At 41.1% G+C, this 27,358-nt stretch overlaps 1 protein-coding gene across 1 annotated transcript; it reads right to left on the bottom strand.

Moving 5' to 3' along the window:
* Positions 1-1,114: 1,114 nt before the first annotated feature.
* On the bottom strand, positions 1,115-26,878 carry Rimklb (ribosomal modification protein rimK like family member B). Its single transcript, XM_075982861.1, has 7 exons — positions 26,803-26,878; positions 26,474-26,546; positions 15,323-15,548; positions 10,052-10,282; positions 7,332-7,418; positions 6,416-6,619; positions 1,115-2,451 (listed from the first exon to the last, which is right to left on the bottom strand). Exons 3-7 carry the CDS (start codon positions 15,495-15,497, stop codon positions 1,985-1,987), a joined length of 1,164 nt encoding a protein of 387 aa, XP_075838976.1. The 5' UTR covers positions 15,498-15,548; positions 26,474-26,546; positions 26,803-26,878; the 3' UTR covers positions 1,115-1,984.
* Between the last annotated feature and the right edge of the window lie 480 nt (positions 26,879-27,358).

Genomic DNA, 27,358 nt, shown 5'->3' with positions numbered 1-27,358 from the left:
GCAGATGCAATGAGAGTATCCTAAGATAAAGTAGAACTCATTATGTGTCTTTTCTGAGATGAAATTAGAGTTCACAGAATACAGGTACTATTCTATTTCAACAATCAACCTTTCACTCCATTTTAATATTATTTAATTCTATGGGGATAAACCAAGTTTCATTACATTCCTTTTTAAAATGGGAGAAAACTGTACAGTTAATCGTGATCAAACCTGTTAGAGCTGGAAAAAACTCATGTTTTATTATCACCTTCAAGTCTCTAAGTAGTGTCCAATAAATTATGGCAAGGTCCATCTGAAAGGAAACAGCACTGGAGAGGCAAGAAAAGCTTGGGGAAGCTGCAGAGAATTTGTAGGGAGATGGAGCTTGCTTGTTAAAAAGTACGATGAACCTGTAGCATCTCCATTTCTTAACACATCTTCCAGACTCAATCACTGGATTAGCTTTATCCTTGTCTTAAAGGCTCAAATTATATGCAGTTTGGGGGGCTTTCACCAGTTCAGAAAAGGAATATAGAGTGGTCAGTACTGAAGGCTTAAGAACAGGGCTCTGAGACTCAACATGTTAAATAAACCTCAATTAAACAACCACTTTACCTCCCTCCAAATCTTAAGTGTATAAAGAGAAAATGCACAACCATAACATTAAGAAAAGTGTGTAGCCTTGGAATAAAACATACGCCAGTCTACAAATAAAAACAAACAAACATACACACACACACACAAAACCTAAGAAACATCTACTTTCCTATTGTCTTTAGGGGAGTATCTCTACACTATCAGTGTCTAAAGCAATTCAATTGTTTTCTTTGTTTTAAGTAAGGAAAAACTGTTTCCCATCATGCCATTCTCTAGAATCTATTCTTTCTGTTTGGTGTAAACAACAATAACAAAAAAAAAACACATACACTTGCATGCAACATATATATAAACCCTCCTAAAATGTGAAAAATGCAAATACAAATAAATAGCATTAAAAATTCATTTCAGTTTTACACCTAATGACATTTACTTGCCTTCCGGAAATGATGTCCCTGTACTTATCCTTTAAATGTTCAACTCATCAAGAGAAAAGTGGGCAGGGAGACTTTTAAATGTGTATGTTGAGTCAGTGTCTCGTTAACCAAAAAAGTAGCATTTTGTTTACTTTGGCCATGGTTAAAGATGAAGTCATAGAGCAAGGGATGTTACCAGCATGTATTAAAAATGCAACATTAACAGAGCATATATCTTTCAAAAAAGACTAAAACACTAACAAATACAAGTCAATGCACAAACTTTAACTAGTGTAACTTTATCTACATTGAGTGTTACTTTGTATACCAGACATTGCAATACTGTTCATTTCCTTTTCATCATGCAAACATGCCAATTTTGTTAATAAAAATCTTTATTGGAATATAGTCACATTACCCTCCCACCCAAATTAAGGGGGAAAAAACAAGGACGAACATGAAAATAAGAAATCCCGGTCAGAGTCCCTTAAGAGTCCATAAACAACTATGTGCATTTAAATGCTAGCTCAGAGAAACGGCAGAATTTTCAGATTGTTACTAAAACATTTCTGTATTTTAAGCAGATGTTTCTTCTTTTCAAATCTTGAAACTGTGTGAAGTCATGCTACTAGTACTTGAATCAAAACCATTCTACATAAAAACAAAAGCAAGAGACCATGGAAAAAGAAACCTTCATGTTCCTCATGGCCCAAGAGCAGGGTTTTAGTAACTGAGACGGTTAGCAAGAGAGCCTGCCATTTCTCTGCATATCACCTATTCTTCCTCTCTGTAGAATCTGTAAGTCAGGTAAGTATCCTATAGAGGTCTCATCTATTTTCCCTTCTTCTAACCAATCTTGCTATACATTTCTCTCAACATCCTGAGCATTCTCCATGAACAGCATTGCAAGTTGGTTAAAGGGGGAAGGGGATGGGGTGAGGGGAGACAGTTTTACAAGGATTTTGTCGGTTAATTATTTACCGGTGGAGTCACTCCACCAGGAGTTTGATTTCATTGGCTAGCAGCTGGTTCATGTTGAACAGCCCCCCTGGGAGCTTGGTGAGCAGCTCTCGCTCGGTGGTGCTTTCAGGGTCACTATCGACAGAGCTGGAACTTGCGCTCATGTTGTCGACAGCAGTGCTGGCAGGGGGACCGAGCTCCGGCTCACTAGTCTCACTGGCCGTGGACACCACAGAGAGCAGGGACATGCGCCGGGTGAGCCGGCCAGCGGGCAGAAGGGAGGCAGCATAGTCTGCTATGATACCAGCTACATCTAGATTACAAGCCTTATCAAAGGCGATGAAACCTACATTTGCATTGGCCTCGCAGACACAGAAGGAGCCGTCATCTTTCATCAATAGGTCAATGCCACAGACATCCATCCCCAGGATATTAGACACCTGGATAGCGAGCTGCTTCCCTTGTTCACTCAATGAGCACATCATCCCCACACCACCTGGAAAATAAGAGGAGAGAGCAACTCTTCTAAATGGTTAATGAAACAACGAAACATGCTAGCAGTGTGAAACTGGTTTCATTTTGTCCTATTAAGACTAAATCATAATTCTTTAGTTCAGACCTCCTCACACTCAGTATCCCTTGCTTCAGTCCCCAGAGTGCTAGCACTATAGGCATCCACTACCACCACAGGCTTAAATTAAATTTTTAAATATGCCAGAACATAGATTAAAGAAAAGTGAGAACGAACTTCCAAGAGGAAGTCTTAGACATTAAACTTTTCTATGTATCCTGCCTGTAAATGGACCAAACAGTGTCCCTCAGCATCAAAAGGGTTGAGAACCTCCCATCTCCACCAGACACCAAAACCTACAAACAGTCACAAGCCCTCAAGAGTTTTAGTGCCTACAATCTGCTGCATACTTTAGATCAGCTCTATAGTACGACACCTAATACAATGGAAACACTCAAGAGTTGTTTGTTGCGGGAGGTCCTCCCGCTTCTCCAACCTATAGCTGCTGAGATACCAGCCCATAAAGGGAGAGAGACCACGCCCCAATGGGCTGGTATCTCAGCAGCTATAGGTTGGAGAAGCGGGAGGACCTCCCGCAACAGTTGTTACAACGTTACTGCTTAGGAACAATAGTATATGTTCAATACAGATACAACCATTGTAGGCTCAACTTCCCTGTCCATAAACTCAATTCAAACGACCCCCAGAAAGTGCCAGGGAAAGGATAAGGACCCCAGGGGACTCAAGTGGAGAAGGCCTGAGTATTACTCGATTCCCCCTGATGTAGCAGTGTCAGCTTCTACAGAGTTCTGCTTTCAGGAACCTTTAGGAAGCAACACACACTGAGCTCTAACCACCAACTCTGGATTGTTTGGCTGTTTCAGTATTTTAAGTCCTCAGTTAAACCATTTGAGTCCACAAATGGAAGATTATGTTAAAATGTTGTATAAATATAATTAGACCATCTGATTTTTTTAAAAAATAATTTACTTAATTTTTATTTCATGCCCATTTACTTATGTTTTACCTTCATGTAGGCCTCTATGAAGGTGTTGGATTCCCTGAAACTGGAGTTACAGGCAGTTATGAGCTGCCATGTGGGTGCTGGGAATGAACTCAGGTTCTCTGGGAGAACAGCCAGTACTTATAACCACTGAACCATCTCTCCAGTCCACCAGCTCATTTTATATATAACAAGGGGAGAAGCCCAGTGAAATTGTGAGTTTGAGGCAGTATAGTATATAGAGCAAGTTCCAGGCTAGTCAAGGCTACATAGTGAGACACTGTCTTAAAAGTTAATTTAATACATCCATAAAATAGGAATAAAAAATGTGGTGCATACTGGTAATATGGCAACCCAAATAAGGCATTCTTTCTCTATGGGTTCTATTCTGAGTTCTCAGATTACTAATCCAATATATAGGTAAGGCTTGAGCTCTGCTAGTACAGAGGGAGAGTAAGAAGACATCATGGCATCTTCACTTGGAGCCTAGCTTCAAGAAGACTAGAAAGCACAGAAGCCAGACAAGACTTTGAACATCCATAGGAATGTCATGCATAATGGCCAAAGTAGACAGACCAATGAAGCTAAGTCCTTACTACCCACAGGTTAGGAAGATAAGAAGAGTCCAGGAACCAGTAGCATTTCCCATGCCCTGGAGGACTAAAGCAATAAGAAATGCTCCAAAAAACAACATGAATAAGCCCATGACAAGATAAATAACTAATAGAAGAAAGAACACTCTGAAGAAATTCAACTTCAACAACAATAAAAAAAGTTGTGGGGCTTTTTGTTTTGTTTTTCAAAACAAAGTTTCCCTGTGAAGTTCTGACTGTCCTGGAACTCTCAGATGAGGCTCGCCACAAACTCAGAGATCCACCTGTCTCTGGAGAGCTGGGATTAGAGGCTTGCACCACTACTGCCCAGCCAAAAAGATTTTCTGAAACCGAAACAAAATGATTAGCAACTCAACATTCAACCAAGGAAATGAGGATAGTACCGTTGTTTTACCATCAGCACAGTGTCTGAACCTGAATCCACTGCTATTTCAGCCAGTAATTGTGGCACTTTTACGTCTCAACGGATCTGCCTCCTGCCGATGCAACCAAATGTAGTTTTAACTAAACCTCTACTGTTTTATTTATCAGTAAGACCTGAGAGTCAGAGGCTGGGGTGAAAACCTGCTAGCTCAGAGGTTGAGAAGCAACTAGCTGAATTCTTTTTTTGCTGGAATCTCAGAAAGAGAGCATCTTTCTACTCTGCCCACACCAAAGACCACCCTACTCAAAGTCCCTCCCTACTATTTCTGTGCATCTCTCCATCTTCCATTCCCTGACTCTGATTGCTGTCAACTAGTTACTAGCTCTTCTTCATGACCCCCAAAGCTGATTTTATTTTACTAATACAAATGCAAACCCAGTGCTCACAGTATGATTAAACATTGCTGTGAGATAATGCTTTTTTGTAAAGATTTATTACTCGTATTGGTTTAATAAAATGCTAATTGGCCAGTAGCCAGGGAGGAAGTATAGGCAAGGCAACTAGACTAAGAGAATTCTGAGACCAATGGGAGAGATGCAACTGCCAGCCAGTCACCGAGAAAACAAAACATGTAGAAAATGAGGAAATGCCAAGGTCATGTGGAAATACATAGATTAATAGAAGTGGGTTAATTTAAGACGTAAGAGCTAATTAGTAATAAGCCTGAGCTAATAGGCCAAACAGTTTAAAATTAATATAAGCCTCTGTGTGTTTCTTTGGGACTGAACGGCTGCTGGCCTGGGCGGGACAAAAACTTTCTACAGAATATCCCACAACATACAGTCATTTATGAAAGTTCAAAGAAGCAGGTGTGGTGAAAAGATAGCTGAGCGGCTAAGGCAGGAGAAGAGTTCAGGATCAGTCTAAGATACACAGTGAGTTCAAGGCCAGCCTGGGCTACCCATCAAGACCCTGTCCCTGTCTCAAAACAGAACAACAAAAAACAAAAGCAGAAATAATCAAATATAGAGAATATTTTTAAAGCACAGACAAAAAACTTAAAATGAAATCATAGAACAAAGTAGGAAATCTGGAAATTGAATCAGAAAATAAATCTTCCAGAAGGAAATAAGTAGATGGAGAAGAGGAAATAATAAAGAGAGAAATGGGAAGGGGACATTGGAGAGATGGCTCAGCAGTTGGGAGCACTTATAGATAACCCAGATTTGACTCCCAGCACTCACATGGTAGCTCACAACTGCAATTGCATTTCCAGGGGATTCAATGCACTTTTCAGGTCTCTATGGGCACATGGTGCATAGTCAAAACATATTTATATATATAGAGAGAGACAGAGACAGAGAGAGAGAGACAGAGAAAGCATGCCAGGCGGTAGTGATGAAACATTTAATCCCAGCACTCAGAAGGCAGAGACAGATGAATCTCTGAGAGTTAAGCCCAGCCTGGTCTATAGAATGAGTTCCAGGGCTACACAGAAAAACCTTGTCTCAAAAAACCAAATGAAACCAACAATAAAAACACTTTATAACAAAAAAAAAGAGAGAGAGAGAGACTTTCTAGAACTTGTAGATAGTTTACTAAAACCCAAGTTAATAGTGGAAATGGAAGCCACATGTGGGATCATGTGCCTTTAATCCTAGCACTGGAGATATGGCAAGGCTCAGTAGTTTAAAGCACTTAGTGCAGAGGCACTAAGGTAACAAGGGAACCAATGGAAGAAAAAAGAGGCAGGCAAGGAAAGCAAAGTGGCTGTGCATGAGTAATATACATACAAGCATGAAAATCTTCATTCAACAGAAATGAAAAAATTGTTATCACAAAAAATAAAGTCAATTCATAATTGGTGAAATCTGATTCAATAAAAAGACAACTAACAGTGATGGTAGGACTATAGTGGAAAGCACAGTCATGCTACATACCAACACAAAGACGCTATATTGTCTTTACCTAGAGAACAATTGCTTTGCATCCTTCCATCTGTCGAACAACGTAACATGGTGCCAACGACGCGGCCTCCCACAACAATGACTCGTACATCCTTTCCATGAGACTCCTTAATGTATTTCTGAAATAGATATGGAGCTTCATGCCGAATAAGATGGCTTAGATCAGCTAAATGGTGTTTATCTCGTGCCAAAAAAACAGCTTTACCTAGGATTTAAAAAGAATAAAAATATACAATATATGTAAGTCATAAAACTGTGGATAGTGATAAATATACATTCATGGGTCCCAATATACTCTTTTAGAACTAATTATACTTGTATTTTTTTTAGATTATTCTTTGCTGTAACTAAATACAAAATGATTTAATTATGATTAGTAAGATAATATGAATCTTTATGCTAAGAAATAAGTTCACAGGTTTCTTGTACACCATTAAAGACAGACAAGAATTATGGGCTAATTTAAATTGTAAGCCCTAGTTAATAATAATCCTGAGCTAACAGGCCAAACAGTTTATATAGAAACCTCTGTGTTTTTCTTTGGGACTGAATGGCTGCAGGACCAGGCAGGACAGAAACTTCCATCTACACTTGAAGAGTTAAAGTTCAGCCAACTAGGTTTCCTAGAAAGATATATTTTAAGATTTAAAATGCTTTTAATGTCACTGTGCCTTGGAGAGTGCCGAATGAGTTCATATTTAAAAAATGAAGGGAATATGTATCGCTCAAGTAAAACACTAACTTGAGATTTAGTCATGCATGTGAAATCTCTACCATAACCTCTAACCAGAAAGAAATCTCACCAAAGTGAACTTGTAGAAATCCAGAAGTTTGTGATCCCAAACACTTGTTAGTTGTTCTTCAATTGTTATTTCTAAAAGCGATTTCAAAAGTATGTAGCGTATCAAATTACATACCTCTATGACCGCGTGTGTTCTTCACTACCATTGGAAACTCCAGGACTTCTGCTTCATCAATCATTTTAGCAAAGTCTTCATGGCCACCTGGTTTGAGAAAAAAATAAATATAAGACTAAGTATGTCCCAGCACTTGGGAGGCAGAGGCAGGCGGATCTCTGTGAGTTCGAGACCAGCCTGGTCTACAAGAGCTAGTTCCAGGACAGGCTCCAAAGCCACAGAGAAACCCTGTCTCGAAAAACCAAAAAAAAAAAAATCAAGACTAAGTATGCTGGTACCAACTTTAAGCACAAGACAAGGGAGGTGAAGAAAAGGACTGACGGCTAGTAAGTCAAACTGACCATCCCTTAAAAACAGCACCTTTGGGGGCTAGAGATGGCTCAGTGATTAAAAGCACTGGCTACTCTTCATGATGACCTAGTTCGATTCTCAGCACCCACACGGCAGTTCTCAGCTGTTCAAAACTCCAGCTGCAGAGGACCCATTTCTCATCTCCACTGGTATCACTCACCTGGTACAGAGACATATATTCAGATAAAACACCCACACACATAAAATACCGTGTATGTGAGAGAGATTATCTGCACCTATTATCTTCATGTGTTTTCCTCTAGTGATTACATGGTTTCAGGTCTCACTAAGACTCTAACCATTCCTGAAATGATTTTCCTGCTCGCTTTGTCTCTCCTGAAGAGGTAACTTCTGCTTTCTCTCCCCCTCCCCACTCCCTCTCTCTGCTTCTCTCTCTCTTCTTCCCCCTTTCCTTTTCACTCCATAACCCACTAAATAAACTCTATACCCCCCAACCCCGCAAAAGAAATGATTTTTCTGCAGGGTGAGACATAGGGATTTAGTAGTTTTTACTTGTAACTATCTAGATTTCCCAGAATGCAATAGTCTGTTTTCTGCGATGCATGTTCTTGGCCATTCTTTCTGCTGACAATCAGATGGCTGTAGCTACATGAGTCCTCTTAATATTCCATGAACACATCTGTTTTAGTGTGCTTCTGTTTGTAGGACCAGGAATTTGACCCACAGTTTCATACATGCTAAGCATGCACAGACGACCACTGGGCTGTATCTCCAGACCTCTTTTTATTGTTCACTCTAGACAGAGTTTCACTAAGGTGCCCAAGCTGGCCTGAATTCACTGTGCAGTCCAAGCTGTGCTTCAGCATGTGCTTCCCCTGCCTCCCTCCTACACAGCTGGGATTATTGCCCTGTACTACTAGGTCCAGCATGGTTTTGCTTTGTTTTTGGTTATTTGAGACAGAGTTTCTCCGTGTGGCCCTGAATGTCCTGGAACATGCTATGTAGACCAGACTGTCCTCAAACTGAGATCTGTCTGTCTCTGACTCCCAAATGCTGGGATTAAGGATACATGCCACCACTGCCTGGCTAATCTTACTTGCTTCTTACTGTTTTCACTGCTCAGAAAAAAAAAAAGCAGCAGCAAGATGAAAAAAATGGTCTATAATTAAAAAAGAATCAACATGTTAGAAACTTAAGCCAGGAAAAGGCTTGGGGACATCAGTATAATATGAATATTTGCAATTTACAGAAATTAAGATTAAGATTATTCACTTATACAATCTTAATCCCTCACCACTGAAGGTACAGTTTACTGGCTAGTGAGCCCGTTACTCCTTCCCATGTTAAAACCCCAAGAGCATTAGGAAGCCAATCTTTAAGGGATTCACACCAATTTTGTCCTGTGTAAATACTAAAAGCAGGCAGTAATTATATCAACGCATGCACATGGGGTTCAGTCTTTTATAGGAAGACAAATGCATTTTAAAGCCTCATAAAATTTCTAAGCATTCTACTGAACATTATTTGTAGAAAGCTGGATGTAGTGGCACAATCCTGTAATTCTAAGCACCAGAGAAGCAGAGGCTAGAGGATTTGAGGAAAGCCTGTTCTACATAGCAAGTTCAGAACAAAAACCAAAAAAGAAAAGAACGCTTTTCCAACTGGAAGGGCAGAAAATTAGATAATATTTATAGCAGTGTTACTCTTATGACATGTTTGCTATTGGCAAGTGATCAAGTAAAAGGATTAGAAACTTTTTAAGTTTTATTATGCTGTATAAATTTCACTTTAATATTAATCACATCAAACTGACTTAAAATGATCCTTTCTCAGAGAACAGTTAAGTGCTACTTTAAAGCATAATGCCCATCTTCTTTAATAAATCATTTTCTTAAATAGTATATTAAGTTATGAAATGGTAACAAAGACAAGACATTAAATAGAAATACCAAACAGCTTTCTTTTACCTCAAACCTAAGGGTTGTGGGCTAATTTCTGGCCTATTACAATGAAGTTTCATTGGAACAGAGATATACTTGTTTAAATATCACAGTTAGCATCTGTTATTTATTCTCTAAGCTGAATATGGACTAATGATGCAGCATTAGCATATGTATACATCAGAAGGATGCTAGGCGTCTTGCTCTATCACTAGAAAGGGCCTTATTCCCTGAGACAGGGTCTCTCCCTCAAAGTGTAGCTGATAACCAGCAACCCCCAGTGATCTTCCTGTCCACCACCCACAGCACAGTGGTTATAGGACATGTGGCCATACCCATCTTTACATGAGTGCAGATCTCAACTCAGGAAGGGTCTCGTGTTTGTGAAGCAAGCACTCTTTCCTGCTGAGCCATCTCTAACCACCCCCCCCACACACACACATTATACATTCTCGTTTGTGATCTCACCATAAGAAAAAGTGTCTGGCAGAGGTACACCATGGCCAGCTAACTCTTGAAATGTCCAGAATTTATTAACACAGTTCAGGATAGCTTGAGGTCGGTTCATCAGTCGGCACCCCATCTTCTCTAGGTGGCGCAAAACAGTGATATCACTATCACTCTGCACCCATGGGGTCGGAACTCTCACTACCACCACCTGTGGGTAGGCAGAGATGAGCTCTCCATTGATCCGGAGACCTAAAAAACAGAACAGCAAAGCTAAAACCACAGGAAAAATATGCAATAAAAGAGATGGTGGCTCAATCCTGTAATCATATCACTCACGAGATTGAAGCAGGAGAATCTCCAGGAGTTCAAGGCCAGGACTAGAGAGTGAGATCCTGGTTTTTCTTTGTAAGTTCTTTATAATTTAAAAAAATAATATTCAATCACAGGAGAGGGGATGGAGAGATGTTAAGATCAAGGTGTTTGCTGTGAAATTGTGTCTCCTATTAATGTCAGAAGCTATACCCATTAAGTTTCACCAACATGACTGTCTAAACATGAGCTGAATAAGGACAATAGCAACAGACATGCTAATGTGGACAGGAAAAAGCCCTGGAGGCCTCAACCCTAAACAACACCTACAGGCAACTAAAGAATTGAGAGCCAGGGCAAAGTCTTCCCCAGGAAGAACACACTAATTAATTTCCCAATACCAATGGTCAGCACTAAAAACACGTGTAAGTAACATTATAGACTGAGCAGGTTGTATTTTGTGTATGTAGGAATATGCATGTATATATACATATATTCATGTGCCAATAATTAATGAAGGGCATAAATCTGAAAGATCAAGGAAAGATATGAGGGTTTGGAAGGAGGAATTAGAAGGAATAATGTAATTATATTATAATCTTATATTTAAATAGTATTTTTAAATGCAAAAAAGTAATAATATAAAGGAACAATAAAATACCAAAGCAAGCCAGGCGGTGGTGATACCTTTAATCCTAGCACTTGGGAGGCAGAGGTCAGTCTGAGTTTGAGGGCAGCCTGGTCTACAGAGTGAGTTCCAGGACTACCAGATGACACAGAGAAACCTTGCATAAATAAATAAAAATAAAATACAAAAGCTTAGATCTCAAAATCAAATGCACTGTGTTGTTAATATTGGATTGGGATAAACATTTTTCTCTTTAAAAAGAGAAAAATTCTAACTGACTTATTAACTAAATTATTCATGCCAGAATAATATAACTGCTATTTAAAAAGATGGCATAATATATTTACAATCAGAAATGAAAAGTACAAATATACATATATATTTATATAATGTATTAAGGGGAAACTTGAGAATAAATTTATTTGCACATATAAATACAAAATATTCTGAAAGATAAATGACTGGGCTGACTTCTGATGGAGCCTGGGTGACAAAGTAGAAATAAAGGTAGAAGAGGGAATTTCAACATTGTACTCTGTAAGTTTTCTTTCCACTTTGTGTTCTAGGTGGGTTTTTATATGAATTACTCCTTATCCTTAAAATCTTTTGATTTTAAGATAGCACATGTTGCTTAAAACACTCAAATATAAAACATCAGGATACATTTTACCTTACACCTCCCCATCCTGGGTACTGTTAGCTTTCTCCATGGTCATCTAAGTATATATAAAACTCATACTTTTTAAAAAAAAAAAAAAGATCAGTTTTGTATATTATTTAACATAAATTTCTCATCACTTAAAATTACATTAGAGATTTTTATTCTCGGGCTTTTTAATGGTTGAATTTAAGATGTCATAATTAATCCCTTCCTGAACAACTTTTCATTCTATAAATATTAAGTAATTACTACATGCTACAATTCTCCAAATTCTCAGTATAAATAAATAAGATTTTTTTCCTTGTTTTCAAGAGTTCATTCTAGTGGGAAAAAAATTTATGTTCCATTTTATGGTATTTAGTTATTGTAGTAAATTCTGATAGTGGTCAGTGAGGTGGCATCAACAAGGTGAGGGCAAAAGCCTTGAGTGGTATTTCTGTGTTTAAAAGAAAGATACTGGGGGTGCAAGTTACAGCTAGAAATCACAAACAAAAACAAGAACAGGTCATGTGCTGCAACTGTGATTTGTATTAGAATATAAAGATGACTGATAGCAAAAAGTAAGAACATAAAATAACATTTTCTAAGCTTATGAGTTTCACACTTCTCTTCAAGTGGTCACTGAGCACTGTTTATAACCCGCACCTCCACCTTTTAACTTCTCCCTTGTATAAAAGGGGCTTAAGATTCACCACAAAAGAATGAGATGACAAGCATAAAATCTGAAGGTGAATTTCTACATGTTCACAAATACTAATAACCTAGAATTACCTGGTAAGAGAGTCTCAATAAGGGACTGCCTGTGGGCAAATCTATGGAGAAGAACTGTCTTAATTATCTTAACACTGTGGGAAGAAAGACCCAGCTCACTAAAGGCAACACCATTCCCTAGGCAGAATTCCTAGCTGAGCACAAGCAAACAAATGAACACCCATGGATTCACTCTACCCGAGACTGTGGGTAAGATTAGCAATCTGAAGTTCCTGCCTTGACTTGCCTCCAATGCCGGACTGAACAGCAGGCTAAAAGTAAGCCCACTTCTGTAAGCTGAAGATCTTAGCTGGAGTATTTTAGTATGCCAACAGAAGGGTAAGAAATAGTTTGAAGACTCAGAGACAGATGCCAAAGTATCAGATTGTAAAACACTAGGAAGTTGCACAGAGAGGCTCACACCTGTGACCCCAGCACATGAAAGGGGGGCTAAGACAGGAGAATCACCACAACTTTTAGGCCGATCTAAGCTATATAAGAGTTCCAAGTCAGCCTAGGCAAGAATGAAATAGCTATGGCAGTATAAGACTTTCTATGGAAAAAGCAGAGAGCATGCAGGAACAGACAGAAACAAATAAAAAGTGGTACATCCTGAAAACACAAATTAAAAAAGGCCTTTGGTAGAAATTTCACTCTAATGGACTTGGTAGAGAAATGAATCTCAGAACTTGATAATCATGCCAATTATCCAAAAAAGAAATTTTCTTTTTCTAAAAGAGATTATCCAAAACTATAGGCAACAAGAATTGTAATTCATAAATAGCACAAATCACATGTAACTGAAAAATAAACACAGTATTTTAAATAATAACTACGACTTTTTCTCAAATTAGTGTCAGGTGCCATTTCAGAGCAAAAAGCTCATAAAAACAGAAATATTAATACCATATAAATCACATCTAGGAGGGTCACATGTAGTACACCATGCCATTAATCTCAACACTGAGGGGTGGAAATGAGGATCAGATGTTTGAGGGCAGTCTAATCTACAATACTCCACATTTTAATCATGCAGAATTGGGGTAGCCTGGTCTACAAGAGCCCGCATCAAAAGCATGCAGAACTGAGGCAGCCTGGTCTACAAGAGCCTGCACCATAAGCATGCAGAGCAGAAATCTACCACTTGTTTGAAAAGGGCTGTTTTCACTCCCCTTCCTACTGGCAGCTCAGCTGACACAGAGTTTGACTCAAGTACGTCAATTCCAAAACCAAGGAGCCTTGTTATCAAACAGGGTGCCTTTGAGATGAATCAGGGATCCTGAAGTAAAACCAGTCAGTAAAACTAAGAGATAAGCAGGGAAAATATAAAACTGACAGCCCAAGGACAGAAACCCACAGGCAGGTTCAGCCAATCAACTCCACTTTAGTGTAACAGTAGTTTTCTTTTGTTGCTTTGTAATTAATATACTGAGGAAAATGTTCCAAAGGAAATAAAAAAGAGAAAAGAGTTCTTGAATGCTGTTTCTTCACCTTCCTACAAGAGGATGGCATTTAATATAGATACAAGGCTGAAGAGTTGTTCAGCAGTTAAGAATACTTGTTTCTCCTCTAGAGGACCAGGGTTCAATTTCCAGCATCAACATAGGATCCAAAGCACTCCTCTGACCTCCACAGACACCAGGCATACACAAGGCACATATACATACATGCAGACAAAATACCCACAAAATAAATATAAAAAATGGGGACTGGAGAGATAGCTCAATGGTTGAGAACACTGGCTGCTCTTCCAGAGGACCTTAGGATCTGAGTTCAATTCCCAGCACCTACATGGTGGCTCATAACCATCTATAATGGGATCTGATGCCCTTTTCTGGCCTGCAGGTATGCATGCAGAATACTCATGCATTAAAAAAAAAAAGACAGTTCATGTGGGTTTTAACAGATGAACTAACCTAGTTAAGAAGAAGCCTCACAGGAATGCACAGAAGCATGTATCCTGGGAAATTAAATTCTAGGTCCCGTGAAGCCAACAACCAGAGTGATGTTCAAGTCTACCTCCCAAATTTTGGTTACTTAGCAGACATTTTTTAAAGGTTATAACACCGAAGGCTACCACCTGGTTTTCTTATTTTTGTTTAATATTTATTTATTTTTGTTTGTAGAGACAGGTTCTTTCTTACTCTGCAGCTCATTCTGGCCTCACCTCTAATCAACCACATGTCCAGGCTATTTTCTGAACACATGCAAAATATTAGAAATACATCTATCACCAGTTGAATCAAATTCTTTTTTTTTTGTTTGTTTGTTTGTTTTTGATACAGTGTTTCTCTGTGTAACAGGTCCTGGAACTCTCTTTGAAGACTAGGCTGGCCTGGAACTCATGAGATATGCCTTCCTCTGCCTCCTGAGTGCTGGGATTAAAGGTGTGCACACTGCTGGTTTTCTTTTTTTAAATAACAAGTTATTCCAATCAATGCTGTAGATATTATGTAAGAAAAATGAAAATAAGAATCACATGGAAACTAATTAATCAACAGAATTCCCACTGGTTAATTACAAATTTTCTTACCAGTACTTAAAGGGATTTAAAGTTTGTGGATAAGTTAAAAAAATAGTTTTTTTAAAGGCACAGTTTCTTCTCAACTGGACAGTGGTGGCACACTCCTTTAATCCCAATACTATGGAGGCAGATGCAGGTGTCAATCTGAGCTCTAGGCAAATCTGATCTACAGAGCGAGTTTCAGGACAGCAAGGGCTACACAGAGAATCCCTGTCTCAAGGGGAAAAAAATAAGACAGGAATTAAAGACATATAAAAACTACAACATCATTTAAGATTTCTACATAATACAATTTAGGAAATACTAGTGCTCCTATGTCTCTGTGAGTGATGGCACTTTTCACTTCTCGTTATAGCAGAAATTTAAACTTACCACATTCTAAGCAAAGTCTAAAAGAGCATTTATATATAGTCTTACCCAGATTTCCTTGCTCAACTGTCAGCACCACCTCGTCCATCACTACAGCCCTGAAGTCCAGTTCCTCCTCACAACATTTGGCCTTCAGAGCCCGTAAGATCTCTTTCTGTGGATAGTCTTCTCTGATCCGTCGATCTGTCAAAAACCACAGCTTGGCAGTCACGGAGCTACACATCTCGATCTACTTGCTGTTCCTTTTCTGGATTATTTGAATGTCAACTTTTATCTAGATGGAAAAGAAAATACACATGAAATTGATGAATATAGATTTCATGATTTCAAATAAATGTAGTTTTATGCTAATGAAACAAACAAGAGAGAAATACTTCCAGCCACCCTGAGTACTTGGGGAAGTAGGAGGAGGGGCAGACACAGGAGGATCGGCTCAATCTTTAGCTGCACAGAGAATTTAAGGCCAGCCTCAGTAACCCTATTTAAATCAAAAACAAAGGAGAAATACTATGTCTTCTCCTCACTGGTATACCACTTAAAATACAAACATCCTCGAAAAAGATCTCTCCATCTTCCTCTGAGGAAGCTGGCAGTACAACAGGTCACACAGCGTATTTCCATTACAATTTCCCTATATTAATATTCTATTCTGTCCAGGAATATACTTAATAGGATTGCTTATTTCTATTTTCACTGTTTCATCCTTCTGTTAAAATTCCAATTCTTGGGGGCAGTAAAGATGGCTCAACAGTTAACACTTGTTACTGTAGATACCCTGAGGTCAATCCCAGCATCCACATGCTGGCTCACAACCATCCTCAATTCCTGTTCCATCGACACTCTTATGACCTGGTGTCACATGTGGGCAACAGGCATGCACATGGCACAAATATGTACATGTAAGCAAAATACTCATATGCATAATAATCCTTAAAAATTTAATATAAAATCAATTTCCCTTCCTGGTATAAAATAGGTGTTAAAAATCATTGACAATATTTGGGGCTGGAGAGATGGCTCAGTGGTTAAGGGCACTGGCAGCTCTTCCAGGACCAGGATTCAATTCCCAGCCCCAAAATGGCAGCTCACAACTGTCTATAACTCCAAGATCTAACACCCTCACACAGACATACATGCAGACTGAACACCAATGCACAAAAAGTAAAAATAAATTTTTCTTCATCAAAGACAAAACAAAAAGCCATCGACAATATTTATCCTGCTTCCCCATCTATAGATAACTCACTAAGTTTATTTTATCTGCATATTTAAAATTTCTGTTGCTTTATTGTTATGTAGATAATAAAATATATATTACTACACAAGCAAACAGTAGCATTTTAGGAGTAATTTTAATAGAGATTTTAATAAAAATTAAAAAAAGAATGAACAAAAAGGTTTCTACATAATGCAAACAAGTGCTGTATTGTCCATCACTGTGTGCCACTGTTTCAAGGACAGCACATTTACTCTGTGTTTGTATCCCTTCTTTAAATAAACATTTGAAACAAACATATTTTACTAAGAATGCAAAAAAGAGAATGCCTTTCCCGGAGTGCTACTTCTCAGTCTGAATTATGAGTCAAACAGTTGAAAAGTGTCTTTCTGTGAAAAGCAAATAGTTTACTGCTCAAACACAATTTGATAATAAAGCAGGGAATGTTTACAAGGTCTTTTTTACGTCAAGTAGATCTCTGGGAGTTTGAGGCTAATCTGGGCTACACAGTGAATTCTAGGCTACCCGGGGCTACAAAGTGAGACCCTATCTCACCCCCAACACTCCCAAATTTGACAAAACCCAAATAAACTTTGAGAAGCGCTGCCCCTTAAGAGAAGGCTACCTCCATTGTTTGTAATAGCCAGAACCTGGAAACAACCTAGATGCCCTTCAACGGAAGAATGGATGAAGAAAGTATGGAATATATACATATTAGAGTATTACTCAGCAGTAAAAAACAAGGACTTCTTGAATTTTGCATACAAATGGATGGAAATAGAAAACACTATCCTGAGTGAGGTAAGCCAGACCCAAAAAGAGGAACATGGGATGTACTCACTCATATTTGGTTTCTAGCCATAAATAAAGGACATTGAGCTTATAATGCATGTTCCTAGAGAAGCTAAATAAGAAGGTGAATCCAAAGACAAACACATAGGCATCCTCATGAATATTAACCTTCATCAGGCGATGAAAGGAGACAGAGACAGAGACCCACATTGGAGCACCGGACAGAAATCTCAAGGTCCAAATCAGGAGCAGAAGGAGATGGAGCACGAGCAAGGAACTCACGACCGCGAGGGGTGCACCCACACACTGAGACAATGGGGATGTTCTATCGGGAACTCACCAAGGCCAGCTGGCCCAGGTCTGAAAAAGCATGGGATAAATCCGAACTAGCTGAACATAGCGGACAATGAGGACTACTGAGAACTCAAGAACAATCGCAGTGGGTTTTTGATCCTACTGCACTTACTGCCTTTGTGGGAGCCTAGGCAGTTTGGATGCTCACCTTACTAGACCTGGATAGAGGTGGGCGGTCCTTGGGCTTCCCACAGGTCAGGGAACCCTGAGTGCTCTTCTTCGAGCAGATGAGGGAGGGGGACTTTATCGGGGGAGGGGGAGGGAAATGGGAGGCGGTTGCGGGGAGGAGACAGAAATCCTTAATAAATAAATAAATTTAAAAAAATAAATTTGGAAAAAAAAAAAGAGAAGGCTACCTCTAGATCCCAATCCCAGCCATAGTCCTCACTTCCTGATCACATCCACAGATGCTCAAAACCCTTGTAGTAAAGTGTGAAGTATTCTGTATGCCTGCATCTATTCTCTTGTATACTTTACATCACCTCTAGATCAAATACAGTACAAATGCACATAAATGCCTGTACTGTTCAAAACGCAAGAAAAGAAGCCTGCAATTGTTCAGTAAATATTCTTGGTTAGGAGAAGTCACTGATACTGAGGTATGACGGTTAAGTGTCATGCCCAGTGTCATGGAAACCAACCCAGAACAAAGGTCCAGCTTGGAAGAAGGCATGGTACATCAGCAACTTTCTGATCTCCCAGATACCAGCTAAAAGGGACACAGTACACATTCTCAGTACTTTGGTTTGCCACACCTACCAACCTGACACACCCACTTATGCCTAAATCGCCTACAGCAACCATTTCCTCAAAGGTCTCGGCCTCCCAGCATTCAGTTCCATCTTCCCTGCCTACCTAAGTTCTGCCCTGCTATAGGTCCAAAGCAGTTTCTTTATTCATTAATGGTAATCACAGCACACAGAGGGAAATCCCACATCAATCCTCATTTTAACAGAATCTCACTGATTAGCTTCCAGGTAGCAATCTTTCCATCTCCACAATACTATAAAGACAAGTGTGCACCATCAAGTCTACGCCACCACAGTGTGCACTACCACCGTCTACTCATTCCTTCTGATAGTGTAAACTCAGGTCAACTAATTCTTATCACCTTTTAAATTTTCTTGTAAAGTATCAAGGAAAATAATGTATAAATACCAAGTTATAAACTCTGGTTTCAATTTAATTTTAGTGTGCGTGAGTGTTTGCCTGCATGTTTATGTACACCAAACCCATGTCTGGTCCCTATGGAGACTTAGAAGGCAGTTACAGATGACCTCAACCCACCCCTACTCCTGTCCCAACTCCAACCCCCAGGGCTGGGAATACAGGCAAATATCATACCTAGCTCTAGTTTTGGGGGTTTTGAGGGTTTTTGTTTTTAAAGTATGCCTTTATTTCCTCAAAATTTTAATTCTCAGACTACAGTAAAGGTAAAAGTACTCTTTCTACCTTTCAGATAATTTCAACTAAAACTTTCTAGGATCTAAAGCTTAGCATTCTAATTCTTATCATTTAATTCCCTTAATAAACAGATGTTCTCAAAACTCAAGAGTTAAAATCCTTGAGCCTAATGAACACAATGAGCTATAATTACCCAATACGGAATAAGACAGTTTTTAAAACATCACAAAAAATAAATAAGTAAATCAAGGATACCACATTCCCCTTCCGTCTCCCACAGCTGTGTGGTCTCAAGGGAAAAAGCAAAGGAATAAAAAGTTAGGGGACAGGGAATAGTAGCACTAGCAAAACCCTTAGAAAGGAGGTTGAAGGAGGGAAAAGAGGGAACGAAGCCATAATGTACTCTCTAAAGATATTAAAACACTTCTACAAGCAAAAAACCCATTTACTCCTTGAGTTGGAGAGTTAACTCTTTATGGTTAAAAGCACTTGTTCTGAGGACCCAGGTTCTATTCCCAGAACCCACACATGTAGGCTCACAATCATCTGTAACTCTAGTCCCCACGTTTCTGATGTCTTCTTCTGACCTCTGCAGGTACCAGACACACATAAGGTGCACAAACACATAAAAAATAAATAAATAAATTTAAGAGCACTGGCTGCTCTTCCAGGTCCTGAATTCAATTCCCAGCAACCACATGGTGGCTCACAAACATCTAAAATGAGATCTGGTGCCTTCTTCTGGCCTTCAGGCACACATGCAAGCAGAATACTATGCATAATATAACCAAGCGACATTCTCATATCTTATTTCTGTATGTGTATTGGTTCCTTTTCTATTGTTGTGATAAAATGCCATGGCTGAGGCAGTTTTAGAAGAAAGTATATTTGGGTTTAGGATTACAGAGAGGTGAGAGTCCATCATAGGGCTGGAGAGATGGCTCAGAGGTTAAAGAGCATTGCCTGCTCTTCCAAAGGTCCTGAGTTCAATTCCCAGCAACCACATGGTGGCTCACAACCACCTGTAATGGGGTCTGGTGCCCTCTTCTGGCCTGTAGGCATAAACACACAGACAGAATATTGTATACATAATAAATAAATATTAAAAAAAAGAATCTATCATAGTGGAGAAGCGGCAACTGGCATCTGGACTGGCAAGCTGAAAGCAGAGAGAGCAACCTGGGAATAACAAAGTAAGGCTCTGATGCTCCCAAAACCCTGTCCCAGTGACATATTTCCTTCAGCAAGGCCACACTCATACCCCATCAATACCATCAATTAGGGACCAAATATATATCCAAATGCTTGAACATGTCAAACATGTTCAATGCAGACTTTTTATTCAAATATTTTCAATACACAGATGGATACAAAGGGATGGCTGTACATTACTATGGAACAGAATTTGTATATCACTTTACTGTAATATACAATAAAATTCTAAGATTATTTAAACAATCCAGAAATGGCTACAGCCTTGTTCAAGTGATGCCATCTACTTCAGTGTGAGAAATGGGAGCTAGATTGGTTTGTAGAGATCTGTTGGGTTTTAGGCACTCCTTCAAGAGTTTTTGTCTCTGGCAGTTCCCCTGTCCATAAATCTCAGGTTTCCATTCTAAACCCATTTCTACTAACTAAAACGTCATTTTCATCCAGATTCTGGCAGTTACCGAAACACAGACCTAAGTATCTCATTCCAATTATGAACTCATGACTCAATTTCAAGTCCAACTGAAATAAAGTTATTTGGCTTCCCTAACTAAATGCCATCCTCTTGCTTCATTGAGCTTTTAATTTCTTATATTATATACCCGCTTTAGCACCTATATTCTGCACTCACCCACCCCCCATTGTGATCATTACAATTTTTAAAAAAGCTTGGCGAGGCTATAATGTCCATTTGTCTGACCATATTCTGGTCTTTGTTCAAGGTATTTTGTGTAAGTGATTAACAGCTATAATCTATTGATTTAAATAAAAGATTATCTTCCAAAATGTGGAAAAGCCTCATGCAATCAACTGGATTAAAAATTTGTACTTGCCAGGTGGTGGTGGCGCACGCCTTTAATCCCAGCATTTGGGAGGCAGAGGCAGGTGGATCTCTGTGAGTTGGAGGCCCAGTATGGTCTACAGAGTGAGTTCCAGGACAGGCTTCAAAGTTACAGAGAAACCCTGTCTTGAAAAACCAAAAAAGCTCCCACTGCTCTTAGTCCAGTTCCAAGTGATCTGGCATCCTCTTCTGGCCTCCACTGGGAACCACATACACATGCAGGAAAATAATACACAAAGAATAAAAATAAATCTTTATAAAAATGAAACTTTGATAAAGGTTACAACTACAATAACACTAAGGAGATTATGTTAAATCAAATATGACATTTACAGAACAAGGCATGGTTTTACTTGTATGAGGTACCCACACTGGTTGAAATCATAAGACAGAATATAGAATGGTAAACCAGGAAGTGGAGGGCACAACTTTAATCGCAACACTGAGGCAGAGGCAGGTGGATCTCTGTGAGTTTGAGGTAAGTGTGGTCTACAAGAGCTAGTTCCAGGACAAGCTTCAAAGCTAGAGAAACCCTGTCTCATAAAACAAAACAAAAAAAAATGTAGAATAATTATCAAGGGGCTACATTACAAGGAACTGCCATCAAATGGATAGGTTAGTTCTGTAAGCAAGATCCTGAAAATAGATGGTGATGATGTACAATGATGTCCTTAGAGCCATTAAACAAAATGAACTTATAAAGTGAAAATGGTAGTGTTTATTGTAATACAAGAAATTTAGACAAAATGAAATAAACTCTAAGTGAACTGCAAGTTTTTACACACTTCTAACTCTATAATCAGAAAAACATTACCTTTTACAGTAAGTATGTAGCTTTCAATACTAAATTTCCAGTTTGATCCATCATCTATAGCAAACTATAAAAGATTTCTAAAGGCCAGGTGATGACAACACACCTTTAATCCCAGCACTCGGGAGGCAAAGACAGGTTGATCTCTGTGAGTTCAAGGACAGCCTGGTCTACAAAGCAATTCCAGGACAGCTAAGGCTGTGACACAGAGAAACCCTGCCTTGAAAAAACAGGGTTTTTATCTTTAGAAAAAAACGGGACCAAGTTCCTAAGGTACAAACACAGTGTAGCTCAAAGGTCCTCCCCAAATTTCCTTCCCAGACATTACTGTGCTTTGATAAAGGAATGTGAAACTACTCATTTATTGGAGCCCAACAGGATGACTAAATTGTATGTCAATGGAGTAAGCTAACAACTGAGCGCTCAAAAACATCTAGGAAAGAATTACCAACACTATTGGAGGAAATTTACTTAAGGCTTCCAAAATGCAGTTTTGTTTTGTAGGTTTTTTTGTTTTTTGTTTTTTATTCGAGACAGGGTTTCTCTGTGTAGCCCTGGCTGTCCTGTAACTCATTCTGTAGAACAGGCTGGCCTTGAACTCACAAAGATCCCCCTGCCTCTGCCTCCCAAGTGCTGGAATTAAAGGCATGCGCCACCACTGCCTGGCTCCAAAATGGAGTTTTTGACAAAGTACAAAAAACTCAAATGCTACCAAAATGGAAGGACAGCAATATAAAACAAGTGGTCTTTCACCACAGAGCAATTCCTTGTCTTTTTAAAGCTTAAGTGAGGAGTTTGAGAAAGGAAAGAGGGTGGGGGAGAGTACTACCTAGAGAAGAAGAGGAGGAAACAATACCTTTTTTTGTTTCAGACTTTCTGGCTAGTGCTAAGAGCATGAAGGTAGCTAGTAGCAATAGAAAGGTGAAAGGTACAGAAGACAGTAGGAAGCATTTAGTTGATGAGTAGCTTTCAATTTTTTGTCACAACTCATGACATACTGACATTTTGTGGGAGAAAAGGGTGTAGCACAATTAATAAAAACCCAGAGACAGATACTGGGGCTTAACCTGAAGGCCAGGACAGCAAAACAACCAGCCACTGGCTCTTACCTCTACCTCAGTCCAAAGTGGTGATACCGCTCCCAGGAATTCTCAGAATGAGACTGAGCGTGCACCACTATGACCCGGTTTCTACAGCAAACTAGGGAGGCTACTGGGATTAAAGGTGTGCCACGACACCTTATTATAAGGCTGACTAGGGCAACTATTTTTTACTCTCTAATCTTCAGGCAAGCTTTATTTACTTATACAAATAAAATTATCACTACAAAAGGATAGTAAATTTAATCAGGCAAATAAACACCTAAGGCTTTTTTTTCAGTTGGTATATATAACTTGTGAGAATTTGATATTCTATAGACATTACTCATTGAACTGGAAGATCAAAAAATACTATGATCAATCAGGTGGTGATGGCAGAGGCAGGCAGATCTGAGTTTGAGATCAGACTGGTCTAAAGACTAAATATGAAAGCTGGGCGGTGGTGGCGCACGCCTTTAATGCCAGCACTTGGGAGGCAGAGGCAAGCGAATCTCTGGGAATTCAAGGCCAGCCTGGGCTACAAGGCTGCAAGGACAGGTCTAAAGGTCTACAAGGTCTACAAGGTCTGATCTACAAGGCAAGCCAGGACAGGCACCAAAGCTACTTTGTCTCGGAAAAAATAAAGCAAACAACAACAACAACAAAAAACCACAAAATAGCCACAGAAAACCACTTATTTAGAACTATAAACCAAATTAAATCCTTCCTTTAAATTACTTCACGTCAGGTATTTTTGGTCATGTTAACAATAACAAACCATAGTGCCAATGTTCATAGATTATTTTTCCAATATCTTAATGGGGTGGGAGGGGCAACAGTGGCTGGCATACACAAAGCCCAAGTTACAATCCTCAGCTCTGGGGAAGAAAAAAAGCCTAATGTAGCTGCCACGGTGACACATATCCTTTATGGCAGCACCTGTCAAGGCAGAATTCGAGCACAGCCTGGTTCACATAATGAGTTCAGGCCAGAGCTGTATAGTGATGCCCTGTCTCAAAAAAAAAAAAAAATCTTTAAATAGCCTGTTGCCACGATCCATGATCATAGATCTGATTCTGAAACAGTCCTAACTAACAGTTCAAGTTGAAAGAACAAAAACAATTTTAGTAAAGGGGGGGAGTACGTAGGGTTCCATGCATTCTTCTAAGGTTCTAGGAAACGGGAGACTCGCTTGTAGCTTGTGTCTAAGCCAACTGAGAAGGAAAACACTGGAAAATGTTAAAAATAACAGCCTGGCATTCGTTCCCATGAAGCCAGAAAGTCCTTTCTATAAATCTCAACTGTACTGACACATATGGCACATGGATCTAAAATACTTACGTGCAGATACTTTTAGAGGTTCCATATTACTTCAACAATCTTAAAATGACAAGAACATTCCAAGGAAGGAAAGACAGTTTCTCTAACATCTTCACCTCATCTTCCTCAGCTTCTCTTAGAACAACTCATGTCAACACAGCTAATGTTTTCTCCCTCAGATTTTTAAATAGCATGATTGTAATTTCTAAAGTTTGTTTCTGTTTTGTTTTTTGGTGGTTGTTGTTGTATTGTTTTGAGACAGGATTTCTCTGTGTAACATCCCTAGAGGGTCCTAGAACTAGCTCTTGTAGACCAGGCTGGCTTGAACTCAAGAGATTCACCCACCTAACTTCCAAGTGTTGGGATTAAAGGCGTGTGCCACTACCACCCTGCTCTCCTCCAAAGTTTTTTAATGTTTATGACTTAATCCCACTTACAGAATCCTCTGTAAACTCACTTGCCATAATGCTCCCCAGAAGTTCACATTACTACAGAGCTCCCAAAACAATTACAACTTACAAGAAAACTCATTCCCCTTATATTTGCTTTATCTAACTCTTCACACTTAGTCATGGTTTTTCCTCCACCCACTTTTTCTTCGGCTTGTGTTGCTATGCCTGCTTCCCACGAGTAAAAGCTACTCCTGCTTCTGGGTGGAGAAACCCTGGGAGGGGATAACTTCTTATTGTCATTCTTCCCCTAACCCCCATGCAACTACTGAAGCGAGAGGATTCAACAGGGACTCAAAAATGGCTTTCCATAAAACTGTCCAGCCTAAACTAACAGAAGCCAGATGGCAGCTGGTGGGCAACGGCTAAATTAAGGCTAGGTCCTGTGCTCGCTATCTGATGCGGCGGCATCTTGGCTGAGTGGAGGACTTGCTCTTTACCTTAGCTGTCAGACAAAGCACATGGACTCCAGCACCTAAAGGGGCTACCTACGACGACGGAAGAAAACGGGGACCCGGGTTGGGGGGGTCCAAACTAACAATTACAACGACAACACACACAAAAGAAGGCGTACTGACAGCGACTAAACAGGCCACTTCAAACCACCTGACAAAATAACGTAGAGACTACTAGGAGAGAACAACGGTTTCTTTAAAAAAGTAAAGGGTTAATCTCCGTGTCTGATATCCCCTTGTTTGATCCCAAATATCTCAAAAAGTATTGTCAATTAACTGCTCAAGAGATCATCTGAAAGCAGAAGACATAACCTTCAAGCTACCCATTGTGGAAAGGAATAGACGTTAAGTGGCATTTAAACCTTCATGGTTACACTTAATTATTAAGAATGTCTAGAAAAGAAAAAAAGCCAACAGCAAAAAGAGAAAGAAAACCTTCCCTAGTAAACTGGTAAGACTTTCCACACAGATTTGGAAATTTAACCCAACTTCAGAAACGTTGGGAAAACTGTAGGCAATTTTGGGGAAAATAAAATTACACTGAAAAAAATTTACATTCGAGTTACACACAGCTTGGTTAGTATAAAAACCCCATTGATAAAACAGAATTAGCACCCCATTCTCTGTTCATGAACACAAACCGGACAGAATACAGCGACTACAAACCTGGGATGAGAAACATTAAATTAAGACTGAAGTTGTCCTCTACCAGGAATTTTTTGGGGGGAGGAGCTATTTCTACTACAGTCAAGCCTTCAATTACTTAGTCACTCTTATTGTTCAGACCGCTGTTAAAGACAAAAAAAAATGGAAAGAGCCGATCGCTCCTCTAAATTTTACACATTGGGAGAAACATAGTAACATCAGGGTGAGGTTCACAGCCTCCGCCTGCCTCGGTCACAAATTCTTCGAAGGAAATCGGGGACCGCGGCGGCAACCACACCCCTGCCGACTGCGAGCAGCCCGTAGCTCTTACTCCAAGCGGCATTCCCAGGCTTACCACACCCCCTCGGCGACACGGGAAACCAAGCGGATTTCACGGCGCGATCGCCACCTCACGCCCCCCTCCCGCACGCAGGCGACTCCCAGCTTCCGCCTCGCTCCCCCGCCGACTCGGGTACCCAGCGACCACCGGCCTCCGGCGCCCGCCAGCCCGCCCCCCGCGCCGCGCCCGCCCGCTCCGGGTCCGCGGCCGAAGCTCCCGGCTCGAGGGCGCGCCCCCGCCTCCGCCCCCGGCCCCGCTGTCGCCTCCCGCGGCCTGCCGCTCACCTGGCCGCCGGCTCCTCCCTCGCCCGCCCGGCGGGCCGCCGCCTCGAAGCAAGCGCGGGCCGCGGGAAGTCCGCTGAGGAGGGGGAGGGGGCGGGATGCCGGGGAGCCGCCTCCTTTCTCCTCGCCGCCGGCTCCCGCAGCCAGGCCGCGCGTCCACGCCCGCTCGCCCACTTTCTCACGGCCCTCGCGGGGGTCGGCCCGGCGGCTCGCCCTCCCCCCTCCCCCCACGCCCGCACTCTTCGTTCCCACACGTTCACGCCCGGCCGCCGCCGCCCGCTCTCCAGCGCGCGCGCGACCCCGCTCACACACTCGCTCTCACACACACTCACACAGCGCGCGACGCCGGCGAGGCCGCCCCGCGTCCCCCAGACCGAGGCTCGCGCGCCCCCCGCCCGAGCCGAGGACCCGCGCGGCCACGCCCCCCGGCAGCGCCGCCGACGCGGGCGGTGGGTGACGGGGGGCGGGGCGGCGAGCGCGCCCGCGGGACTGACACCTGCGAGGGGGCCGCCCCGCGGCCGGACGAGAGCCACGGGGCACGCGGGCGCGCTCGCTCGCGAGGATCGCCACGCGGGCGCCCCAAGGACGCGCGCCTCGCCACCCGCCCCCAAACCGTCCTCTCGGAGCCGGGAAAACGGGTGGGGGGCGAGGTCTGTTCCGCTCGGCACCGCGAGAGTAGGCCCTGCCGTTGTGCGCCCTCCCGCTCGCCCGCGCAGCCCCCGCTTTGGGCAGCGGCCGTGCGTGCTTTGATGCCCGCCGACCCGGCCGAGCCTCTCGCGCGAGGGCTGGCCTGGGGCGGCCCGCCGTGGCGCCAACAGTCCTCCCTGGCGTCCCGCCTCACCAGGAGGCAGCGATTTGGGGACAAAGATGATGGTAACTGAAATGGTC

Source organism: Microtus pennsylvanicus, chromosome 8, assembly GCF_037038515.1.
Source record: "Microtus pennsylvanicus isolate mMicPen1 chromosome 8, mMicPen1.hap1, whole genome shotgun sequence".
Lineage (NCBI taxonomy): Eukaryota > Metazoa > Chordata > Mammalia > Rodentia > Cricetidae > Microtus > Microtus pennsylvanicus.
This window is presented reverse-complemented; position numbering and strand designations above follow the sequence as displayed.

Bases quoted from the DNA above. Each gene is read 5' to 3' on its own strand.
- Rimklb (XM_075982861.1), bottom strand. From the start codon at position 15,497: ATGTGTAGCTCCGTGACTGCCAAGCTGTGGTTTTTGACAGATCGACGG. The intron at 7,419-10,051 runs GTGAGATCACAA...TTCTCAAACCAG, and splicing joins GCCAGACACTTTTTCTTATG to GTGGCCATGAAGACTTTGCT. The intron at 6,620-7,331 runs GTATGTAATTTG...TTTAAATCCTAG, and splicing joins GAACACACGCGGTCATAGAG to GTAAAGCTGTTTTTTTGGCA.